Source organism: Myotis lucifugus, unplaced genomic scaffold (genome assembly GCF_000147115.1).
Source record: "Myotis lucifugus unplaced genomic scaffold, Myoluc2.0 scaffold_0, whole genome shotgun sequence".
Lineage (NCBI taxonomy): Eukaryota > Metazoa > Chordata > Mammalia > Chiroptera > Vespertilionidae > Myotis > Myotis lucifugus.
In genome coordinates, this window is record NW_005871048.1 from 37,416,993 (window position 1) to 37,429,466 (window position 12,474).

Sequence of the window (12,474 nt, forward strand, 5' to 3'; positions counted from 1 at the left end):
AACCTCCCCATCGACCCTGCCTTGAGTGTGACAGGGGGCGGTGCCCACCCCCCAATCGGCCCTACCCTGAGCGTGACTAGTGGTGGCATCGCAACTCCTGATCCGCCCTGCTCTGTGCATGACCAGGGGGCGGCGCCCACTCCCCAATCAGCCCTGCTCTGAGCCCGACCAGGGGCTGCACCTAGGGATTGGGCCTGCCCTCTGCCACCCGGGAGCAGGCCTAAGCCAGCAGGTCATTATCTCCCGAGGGGTCCCAGACTGCGAGAGGGCACAGGCCGGGCTGAGGGACCCCCTCTCTCCTCCGAGTGCACAAATTTTTGTGCACCGGGCCTCTAGTAGAATATATAAGAATTGAAAGGACTGAGTAATCCATCAACTGGGTAATCAACCTCTGAGCAACTAAAAATTGGCTGTGATTTCATGCATTACTATTGGGCATTGTTTAGCTCTCACTTGTTTACTACTAATTGAATTAAAGTTTGAGGTGAAATGCTTTATATCTCATTTCTAAACTCGTGACCTCATGAGATTCAGATATGATAAAACAACAATGAGAAGTTAAAAATCAAGGTTAGAAAAAAGTATATTTTTAACCTGTAATCTTCTAAAATGGAGAAAAGCAATTATAAGAATTTCAAGAATCAATATAAATTGATGTTTCATACTAAAGAAAACTTAAGACCGTGAGTACTGCTCTCCCAGCATCACTATACAAATAAAAATAAATCGATAGGTCTAGAAACATAAGCTAGTAAAGACATCTAGCAACTATTTTTGATACTAAAGGGATTGTTAAGTATTGTAATCCAGAAAATGTATGTAATTAACCATAAGAAATTATATTTTTAATTTAAAAATAAGTTTTCTTTTTAGTATTCAGATCTTTTATGTACTTCATTATTTCATTTTGAAAAATTAAGTGTTAAGCATGGATTTTACAATAACTCTTTGTGTGGTTTCTAGCTTGTAACCTAGGTAGTTTATAGGCCCTTTCCATTAAAAAATATTTAGTTCTATATTCAAATACTATTAACAGACTGTCAGACTGTATTTGGCCAATTTCCTATCTCCTGGATAATCTTTTAGCTCCTGCAGTAGGAGATGTAATCAAATGGTTTTGAAGTGGGTACTAAATATAGGATTTGTCCGAAACCGGTTTGGCTCAGTGGATAGAGCGTCGGCCTGCGGACTGAGGGGTCCCGGGTTCGATTCCGGTCAAGGGCATGTACCTGGGTTGCGGGCACATCCCCAGGGGGAGATGTGCAGGAGGCAGCTGATCGATGTTTCTTTCTCATTGATGTTTCTGACTCTCTATCCCTCTCCCTTCCTCTCTGTGGGAAATCAATAAAATATATTTTTAAAAAAATATATAGGATTTGTCTGAGCCAGTGAAGACAACAGGTGCATATGGGATTTTGAAACTGAATCTGAAAAACTTGAACTTGAAGCTCAGTTTGGGGTATTAAAGAAAATGTTACTTGACTGAAGTAGTGAAATTTTAGGAATCTTATATAAGGATAAAATTCAGGAACAAAGTAATTTTTGTGTCCTAGTGTTAGGGGCAAAAATAGAGTATGATGTTGGCTTTAAAAAGTAGTTAGAGTATTTTTACAGAGAAAGGAATAGAAATAATTAACTTATCTAAGGACATGGTTTCTTTTTTCCACTTCTGGAATATCACTTCTTCTCAGTGAAGCTGTTCCTCAGCTTGGCTTTATGTCACTTAAGTCAGGGTTTACATATAATTTTAAAGCAAGGAAGGACTTTAAAGTCCCTTTACAGATCTCCCTCATTCTTACATTTCTTGCAGTTTATTCATTGTAACACTGTAAATGATCTTATCTTTGTATCTTCAGTACCTGGCACAAATTCTAGCAGGTATTTGTCAATATTTGCTAAATTAGTTTAGATAACTTAATCTGCATTAATATTAGTAATTCAGAATATCATTAATAAGGTTTGATGGTTCTTAGTAATTTTAGCACTTAAATATCACCAGTGATTTATTTTTTAACTTTTTTTCTCTAACCAGATTTGCATCTGCTGGTGATGATGGACTTGTAGTTGTGTGGAATGCCCAGGTGTGTATTGATTTTGTGTGGATTGTGTAATAAAGATATGACTGTATAGTTGAGTATACATTCATAAACACTATCTGGGGGTATATCTGCATATTAGTAGACAGACTAATTAATACTTGAAAAGGCATACTTGGAAAGATTTCATTTAAATTGGGAGCCAATATTTTATAATAGAAACTTTTTTAATGAAGATTTTTTTCTGAGAAACAAATACCGAGATGTGAAAATAAAATTTTAATCTTACGGAACAAAACTTACCAGCAACTATGTAATGACTCTGAAAATGAATCAGGTGTTGATTTTTGTGGCAGTTTTTCTTTCAAAGTGATGATTACATGATGTAACATGCTCCTCATGTTTGAATTTAATAGCAATATAATAAAAGGCTTAATTAAAAAATATTTAAAGCTTAACCAAATTTCTCTGAGACCTCTCTTCCTGATCCTTTGATACTCAGGTTATTCTCTTTTGAAGTATCTATCTTCTCTCATTGTCAGATCTGTCAGATCCTCATTTTTCAATGGCTTTGCCTGTGATTAAAGGACTTCTTTAACATGTTCCCTACATTCATGAAATCTTGTAACCTTGGAAAGATTTGCAATGTGTCATATTTACATTGTTTTTTATAGTATGTTTATTACTTGGGAAGTCCATGAGAGTCTCATGGGTGGGAATATCTGTTGCTATTAAATAGAGGTGGAGTGGAGGCTAACTTTATGAGTAGTTGATACATTATTGGATATAGATATATTTGTTGTTGTTATGCTGCCTTTTTTCCTTTCCACAACTGTATGACTGTGGAGACTTAAATAACAAATACTTGGATAAGGAGCTGACTTTTTTTTCTTCCACAGCTTTATAACTGTGGAGACTTAAATAACAAATACTTGGATAAGAAGGACTATCTATTTTTTCCTACAGATTAAGTTACTGATATTTTTATGCTTAATTTATCCAATTATATTCTTAAAATCATATGGAAAGAATATTCCTTTAAATTTTATATGAAATATGCTAAAATTTGTATTATCTATCAAAAAATACTTAAAATTGTTTATGGCTAAGTAATTTCAAATAGAATGTATGCATTTTCTACATAGTGATTCTTAGTGTTGTTAAAGTTATTTAAGTTGTGAAATAATGAACCTGTTAACAATTTCATTGGTATTTCAGACAGGAGAAAAACTTTTGGAACTCAATGGACACACTCAAAAGATAACAGCTATTATTACATTTCCTTCCTTGGAAGCATGTGAAGAAAAAAATCAGCTCATCTTGACAGCCTCTGCTGATAGAACAGTTATCATATCCTTTAGTCTGGAAGAGAGTGAGTGAAGTAACTATCGTGACCCAAGGGACTAGTATATACATTATTAGTCTTTAGGCTCTTGGGGCCTGTTTGCACATTCCTGTTTTAGCAAAAATGATTTTGTTCTAGCTTTCATAAAACACTTCTTAAAAGCATTAGGCATCTGAAAAGTATTAGACTTGAAATAGCAGGTTAAGGTGTATTATTGATGGAAACCCCATGACTAAAACTGTTCTTTCTAGAGTTACTATTATATAAAATAGATGAAATGGAGAAAATGAGCTTAAAAATACTTAGTATCTCAGTTTGCTTTTCAATTTAGGGAAATAAAGATCAGTTGGACTGGAAAATAATTTACTTTGTTTTTTTTTTTGAGAACCCAGTCTGACAGAAAAGTGAATTGCCATTGGCTCAGTGTTTAATATTACTATTTAGTATTTAAAAATAAAATTTAAAAACTATGTTACCTTTCTTTCCCCCTTACTTTTAGGTAAAATTTTAAAATGTAATGGCATTTTATAAATGCTTACATGTGCCACACATTGTTCAGTTTTATATAAATCCATTTGATCCTTACAATAAGAATTTTTGTTCTCATTCACAGATATTAGAGGCAAAGAGAGGTTAAGTAACTTGTCCAAGGTTATGCAGCCAGTATAGGGCAGAAGGTAAGCAGTCTGACTGCAGAGCCGAGTTCTGAACCACTAAATAATAATACTGCCTTTTAAAATATTTTCCTTAGCCTGGCCAGTGTTGCTCAGTGGTTGAGCGTTGACCAATGAACCAGGAGGTCAAGGTTCGATTCCCTGTCAAGGCACATGCCCAGGTTGCAGGCTCAATCGCCAGTAGGGGGCATGCAGGAGTCAGCTGATCAATGATTCTCTCTCATCATTGATCTCATTGATGTTTCTATCTCTCCCTCCCTCTCCCTTCCTTTCTGAAATTAATAGAAATATATTTAAAAAATGTTTTCTATAAACAAATTTAGCCCTTTAATCTTTTTATGAGGAATTTGGATTTGTGAAGGCCATAGCCAAATGCTATGGATAACTGTAATCTCTCATGACCTTTTTTTTTTAAGTTATCATAGATTACCTTTAAAAAGTCTATGCTCTTTGAAAATTCTGTTTAGCTTCAAGCATTAGTGAAGTAAGTTTCAAAGTAAGCTCAAAGGAGTCAGTGTTACTCAGGCTTCTGTAAAACATATACATACTTTATGAAACTTAAACAAGCTTCTCAGCTAAAGTGATTTCTAGACAGGTTGCCAATAGGTGAAAACATTTTAAGAAAAGATTTCAATGGTGATAAATTGTGAGGGGATTACAGTATTATGTAAACAAGGGCATAAAATTCACTGATTTTTAGGTCAGGTTAGCATTATTGCTACTGCTCTATTGAGGCAAATTATTTTATGGACTAAAGCTCTTTTTTTATTTGTTTTCAGTATCAGTATAACCTCTGCAAAAGTAGAATTTAAAATGCTTTTTTATTAGATGATTTCTAAAGTACTACTTAAGAGGCAATTATTAAAAATTACTGTTACAGTACAGTACAGAGATGAGTAGATGGGACAATATCAGTATAAACTGTACCTGTAAATGATGGTATAGACTCATTTCCTTTGCTGAATGACTTTGTTGAAAATAATTCCGGGGTGCTTTGCTGGCAGTTCTTTTACTCAGGTGAATTCTAAATTAACTCAGCTTGGGCCTTCTCTATTAACTAAAACTTCATTAATTAAATGCTCAGTGTAGATTTAAAACAATTTTGTCAAGTGATAGTCTTAAAAGTTTGTATGTACATATATATATATTTATACATATTATATATATTTATTATGTGAATGTGTTTTCAGATATGATGTAAAATGTGTATCTTACCATAGGAAATGGTGTGAAAAATTTGAAAATCATCATACTCCTTAGGTTAAACTAACCTTGGACATTTTATGAGAGGTCCTCTAATTATTTTAAATATGTATACAGGTAATAGGAACACACTGTTACTATCTTTTTTTAATCAGGATAACAGTAGTTAATTATGTCATACACATTGAGAGAGCTTTTCAGTCAATATGGTGGACTATTTTGGAGAATAAACAAAATTTAAACAGTTGCAATATTTAATGTCTATAAAGATTCAGTTTTCAGACCATCCTTTCTGTTGGCATTTTCAAATAGTTTGACAGTAAAATTTACCAGAAAATTATTTTAGGTTGTAAGCCTACTGTGCTAAGTTGATGACTCAATATTTTATGCCTTATTTTCTACCTAAATTTGTGACATTTGTGTCTTAATTATTGGAAAAGTTATAAGATTTGAAATGTTTAGAAATTATTTCTTAACATAAATTTAGTTATGGAATTGTGATACTGGCAGGCAAGTTCAAAAAGTGTCATGCTTCCAGTCTACTGTAAAGGTAAGATCATAAGCCGATATTTTATGGTAAAAATTTTTTTGTCTGAGAAAAAACTGTTAAGTAAGTTTGATGAAATTACTTTTGTAGGTTTAAAAAATTATTTCTTCCTGCCCTAGCCGGTTTGGCTCAGTGGATAGAGCCTGTAATGATTCACATTACAGTAAAAGCCCTTATAAAGTACTTTTAGTTGGCCTGCGGACTAAAGAGTCCCAGGTTAGATTCTGGCCAAGGGCACATGCCTGGGTTGCGAGCTCGATTTCTCCCCCAGTAGGGGATGTGCAGGAGACAGCCAATCAATGATTCTCTCTCATCATTGATGTTTCTATCTTTCTATCTCTCTCCCTTACTCTCTGAAATCTATTAAAAATATTTAAAAATATTATTTCTTCCACACAGTTACAGTTATTTTATTCTTCTAAGATTAGATTTTTGGAAGTATATATTTCAAATGCTAGAATGTTTGAATTTGAACTTACAGCAAGCAATAAATCTCTATAGCAAGATAAGGAAAAAGGTAATACCTAGTATGTTTTTAGTAAGTAATTATAAAAAGAGGCAATCCTTGCAGAATGACTCTATAGCAGTAGTTAGTATGTTTCTTTACTTTGAAATAAAAACATGGAATCATTTGTCCCTCACACTCTGCCTTCTGTAAAGTCATAAAGATAAGATATGTTTACAATAGCCAAGATCTGGAAACATCTCAGGTGACCATCAGTAGATGAGTGGATAAAAAGATGTCCATTTACACAATGTAATACTATGCAGCTGTAAAAAAGAAGGAACTCTTAACCTTTGTGACAGCATGGATGTTGGACCTGGGAACTTATTATGCTAATTGAAATAAGCCAGTCAGAGAAAGACAAGTATCACATGATCTCACTTATATGTGGAATCTAATGAAAAAAATAAACTGACAAACAAGATAGGACCAGAGGCATGGATATATAGAACAGACAACAGACAGATCTCAGAAGGGAGGTGGGTGGGAAGACTGGAAGAGATTAACCAAAGAACATATATGCATATGTGTATAGCCCGTGGACAGAGACAATAATGTGGTAATGACCTGGTTGGTGGGGGGGACCTGAGTGGAGGGAAGCAAAAAGATAGGGAAAGGGGGACATCTCTAATAGTGTCAACAATAAAGAGAAATAATTAGTAGGATACATTATTCCTAAAAAAATGTCAGTTACTTAGTTCCAAAACAAAATGTTATGGGGCTAATTGGTTGCTACTGTTAGGTTCATTCATTTTACAATTATTAATTGGGGCTTATTACATGAAAGGAACTCTTACATGTTGGAGAAACAGACTTGGATAACACTTGGTTACTTTGATTCCTACAGAGGAAATTAACCTTAAATGTTCTCAGAAATGTGTCTTTCAATAATGTGAGCAAGTTTGGAGAAAGATGCTAGTAAAATGAGATAATGTTTCCTCTTGCTTTAAAGATAACTGATCTCTAAATTGGAGCCAACACTTAAGAAAAAAAAAGAAGAAGAAAGAAAAAGAATTGCTGTGTGCCAATTGTCAATATATTCCTGAAAGGCAGCATCTCTGGTAGCCATCTCATGCTACTATGCTCTTCTAATTATCAATTTAGTAAAGTTTATGGGGAAGAAAGTGCCATTTACTGTATGCTCTATCCAATTTAACAATGTACTGTCTTTGAAGAAGCCATTTAAGTATTGACTTGATCATATCTCTATGCTTTATGTGATCTGAAAGACACCTCTTTTAAATTCCTTAAAAAATACTCTTGTTTTCTGTCTGAGCTCATTAGGTTTCAGATGAAACACCTGAATTGAAGGAACAGGGAAAGAAAAAATTTAATGTATTGGGGAAATTTCTTTGGTGAGCTGTTTTATGAACTGTTTAATAAAAAGTGCCTAATTCCAATATGGTGAAAGTACTTTATAAGGGCTTTTACTGTAATGTGAATCAGCTAGACAGTTGTATTTACTCCTGCTAAGAGTTTCACATTAAAAATCGTTAAAAATAGCATTTTACTCACTTTAGTTCAGTGGTTAAAATTGTTTTTGAGCATGCTTTATTAAAGAAATTAGGATCCCTAATATAAGAAATACTGTTTATTTTTTGAACTAGTAAAGTTTTTATAAAGGTTGATATTAGCAAGGAGATGGTGAAATTGGCATTTTAATTTCTGTTGAGAGTATAAATTGATATGATCTTCTAGAACAGGGGTGGGTAAACTTTTTGACTCGAGGGCCACAATGGGTTCTTAAACTGGACCGGAGGGCCGGAACAAAAGCATGGATGGAGTGTTTGTGTGAACTAATATAAATTCAAAGTAAACATCATTACATAAAAGGGTACGGTCTTTTTTTTTTTTTAGTTTTATTCATTTCAAACAGGCTGGATCCGGCCCGAGAGTATAAATTGATATGATCTTATAGAAGGTAGCTTGTCATTATGAATGAATCTTAAAAAAAAGATTACATGAATTGACTCAGTGATTCAACTTCTAGAAAACTCTTTAAAGAAAATAATAAACATGGGCAGAGATTTATGAACAGAAATGTATATTTCAAATATATTTTGTAGATGGATGATTGGCAGTATCCTAAATGTCTTATAGGAAAGTAGTTAAATTATGGTAGATATATATGCTAAAAATGATATTTCAGAAGAATACACAAAGAGTTTGGAAAATTCTAATAAGATGTTAAGTAATAAAAGCAGTAAATGAAAACTAAACCTAGTAATGAATAAAAAGGGTTATATACCATGACCAAGGGAGATTTATCATAGAATATGAGTTTAGTTTAACATTTGAATATTTAATCAATGTAATACACCATAGTAAGAATAAAAGACAACATGATCATCTCAATAGATGTAGAGAAAGCATTTGACAGACTCCAACACCTCAATAAACTAGGAATAGGTGAGAACTTCCTCAACCTAACGAAGGGCATCTATGAAAGCCCCACAGCTAACATTGTATTAATGGTGAATGACTGACTGAATACTTTCCCCCTGAGATCAGGAACAAACAAGGATGTCTACTCTTGGCATTTCTATTTAATGTTGTACTGGAGGTTCTGACCCAGGGCAATTAGACAATAAAAGAGAGAAGGCATCCACATTGGAAAGGAATACATAAAACTATGTAGAAAAAATAACTATATAGAAAATTCTATATCCATAACAAAACTATTAGAGCTAAAAATGGATTTAGCAAAGTTTTAGGATACAATTCAGTATACAAAATTAATTGTATTTCTATATACTAGCAGTGAACATTCAAAAATAAAATTAAGAAAACAATTCATTTACAGTAGCATCCAAAAGAATAATATGCTTAGAAATAAATTTAAAGAAGTAATAGGTGACTTGTACACCAAAAGCTACAAAACATTGTTGAAAGAAACTAAAGAAAATCTAAGTAAATGAAAAGACATCCCATATTCATGGATCAGATTTAATATGGTTAATATTGCAGTACTACCCTGTCTACATATTGGATACTATCTCTACCAAAATCCCAACAGGGTTTTTCCCCTATGTTCTTGTTTTTGTTTTGCAGACATTGATGTAGAAGTGCAGGGGACCCTAGCATAGCTAGAACAATCTTGAAAAGAAATACAGTTGCAAGATGCAAGCTTCCCAATTTGAAAATTTACTAGAAAACTATAGTAATCAAGACAGTGTGGTACTGGCATAAGAATAGATATAAAGATCAATGGAATAGACGTAGTTGCTTAAAACAAATATCTCAGAGTTTGTAGTCAGGAATAGAGAGCAGCTTAGCTGGATAGTTCTGGCTCAGTGTTTCATGAGGTTGTCATCTGAAGGCTTGACTGGATTTGGAGGTTCCTAGGGGACTCACATGCTTGGGAAGTGTTGGTGGTTGTACAGAGGCTTCACTTTCTTGCCAGGGGGTGGGTCTTTCTCCATGTGGCTGCTTATGTGTGTTTGCCCTCGAGAGAGTGACCTAAGAGAGAGCAAGGAGGAAACCACCATGTGTCTTATGTCTTTATAAGTCACACACTATCCTTTCTGCCACGTTCTATTCATTAGACGCTAGTCACTTAGTAGAGCCCACATTCAAGGGCAGGGTAGTTAGGCTTCACCTCTTGAAGGAAAGGGTATCAAAGAATTTAGAACATATTTTGAAACCACCAATGAATGCATGAACTTCTAAACTTACATATATTTCTCATAAATTTTGCAGTGTTTAACTGTTCTTCAGAGACTAGATGTTTGGCTCTCTGGTGGGAATGACCTATGTGTGTGGAACCGAAAATTAGATCTCCTATGTAAGACTAGTCACCTTTCTGATACAGGTAAAAAACAAATCAAGGTAATTGTGAACCATGAGTGACATACTCTAAAAGACACAGAGAATCTTCAAAGAGACTTTCCATGAACAAAGGGGAGGGGGAGGGTACTTTTCTTTGCAGTTCTGAATATACTGGTAAAATGTAGCCATATTCTCCAGGTTGGTTAAGGGTTGTGTAAAATATATTTTCATCAAATTGGAAGGAAAAGATTCCCCTCCTTTTGGATTCCTTATCCCTTCTAACAGAATTTCTCAAAGTGGTCAAGAAACACCTTTTAATATAAGATCATCAAACTCTAAATGGAGTTTGATGAGCCTGTTGATACCTGAAAGCACTTTTATGGCTTTACAATAGCACTTTTTAAAAATGTTTGGGATCACTTGTCTTTCAATAGATTTCTAAGGATGACCTCATTTTACATTTGGTTTTACTAAAAAGTTTATTCATGAGCAAACTTACTAACAAAATTCTGTTTTCTCAGAATTCTGTTAACAGACATTTAAAAAAATCAATTTTGACTTCTATAGATACCAAGGATTTTAAAGAACAAAATTAAAATTTATTCAGAGTAAAAACATTTAAGTATAAATGAGTAAATTTAAATGACATTAACCGTGAAGTTATGTGATACACTATTAACTATTTTTGTTCTAAAAGTAATCAAATGAACCCATGGACATCCTATAATGAATATTATTAATTATTGACATCTTAAAGGTAATAGGAGCTCCGTGAATTGAATAGATAGGTCATAATTGGAAATAGCTTATCTCTACATAGATATTATAAAATAGCATGAAAATAATGTGATATCTTAGCAAAATTCAATCCATACCTTATTAGGATTTACAATTTAACCTTTCAAGTCAACATTGGACCACTAGTAATCTTGTTTGAATCTAGAGTGCATATTTATGTTTACTATTATCATGAATTATATCTATTTACATGTACATATTTCTTTCATTAGCCTGTGGTCATATGTGAATTTTACTCCATGAATAATTAGTACAGACATACCTTGGAGATAGTGCAGGTTTGATTCCAAACCACCCCAGTAAAGCGAATATTTCAATAAAGTGAGTCATGATTTTTTTGGTTTCCTAGTACATATTACAGTTACACTATACTGTAGTCTATTAAGTGTACTATAGCAGTCTGTCTAAAAAATGTATATAACTTAATTAAAAATATTTTATTGGTAAAAAATGCTAACCATCATCTAGGTTGGGGTGGCTGTGGCAATTTTTAAAAATAAGACAATGAAATTTGCCTCACCAATTGACTCATTTTGTGAACGATTTCTCTGTAGCACACGATGCTGTTTGATAGCATTTTATTTACAGTAGAATTTCTTTCAAAATTGGAGTCAGTCCTCTCAAGTTCTGCCAACACTTTATCAACTAAGTTTATGTAATATTTTAAATTTTTTTGTGGTTATTCAACAGTCTTCACAACATTTTCACCAGGAGTAGATTCCATCTCAAGAAACCACTTTTTTTTTTCCTCATCCGTAAGAAACAACTCATCTGTTTAAGTCTTATCATGAGATTCAGCAATTCAGTCACATCTTCAGGCTCCACTTCTAATTCTAGATCTCTTGCAATTTCTGCTACATCTGTAGTTACTTCCTCCACTGAAGTCTTGAACCACTCAGTCGTCTATGAGGGTTGGAATCAGCTTCTTCCAAACTCCTGTTAATGTTGATATTTTGACCTCTTCCCATGAATCATGAATATTGTTAGTGGCATCTAGAATGGTGCATCCTTTCCAGAAGATTTTCAATTATTTTGCTCAAGATCCATAAGAGGAATTACTAGCTACGGCAGCTCTAGTCTTACAAAATGTATTTCTTAACTTATAAGATTTGAAAGTCCAAATTACTCCTTGATCCATGGGCTGCAGAATGGATGTTGTGTTAGCAGCCATGAAAACAATATTAATCTTGTACATCTTCCATCAGAGTTCTTGATTGCCAGGTGCATTGTCAATGAGCATTTATATTTTTTCTAGGTCTCAACAGTGGGCTTAGAATATTCAGTAAACCATGTGATAAATAGATGTGCTGTCATCCAGACTTTGTTGTTCCATTTATGGAGCACTAGCAGAGTAGATTTAGTATAATTCTTAAGGGCCCTAGAATTTTCAGAATGGCAAATGAGCTGTGGCTTCAACTTCAACTAACTCATCAGCTGCATTAGTCCCTAACAAGAGACTCAGCCAGTTCCTCTCTAGCCATGAAAGTTCTAGATGTATCTTCCAAAAGAGGCTGTTTCATCTGCATTGCAAATTTGTAGTTTAGTAACTACCTTCTAGCTAGATCTTCTGGATACTGCTGCAGCTTCTACATAGCACT

At 33.9% G+C, this 12,474-nt stretch overlaps 1 protein-coding gene across 2 annotated transcripts in view; it reads left to right on the forward strand.

The window, feature by feature from the left end:
• The window catches only part of WDR41 (WD repeat domain 41), a 51,823-nt gene that overhangs the window by 14,996 nt on the left and 24,353 nt on the right, over positions 1–12,474 (forward strand). Inside the window, exons 3-6 of one of the 2 annotated variants that reach the window (XM_014451488.2) lie at positions 2,033–2,081; positions 3,255–3,386; positions 5,746–5,808; positions 10,010–10,121. In XM_014451488.2, coding sequence (XP_014306974.1) covers positions 2,033–2,081; positions 3,255–3,386; positions 5,746–5,808; positions 10,010–10,121 — 356 coding nt within the window. Of the gene's footprint in view, positions 1–2,032; positions 2,082–3,254; positions 3,409–5,745; positions 5,809–10,009; positions 10,122–12,474 lie in introns of both variants that reach the window. The other variant, XM_023750510.1, reaches the window with a different exon arrangement.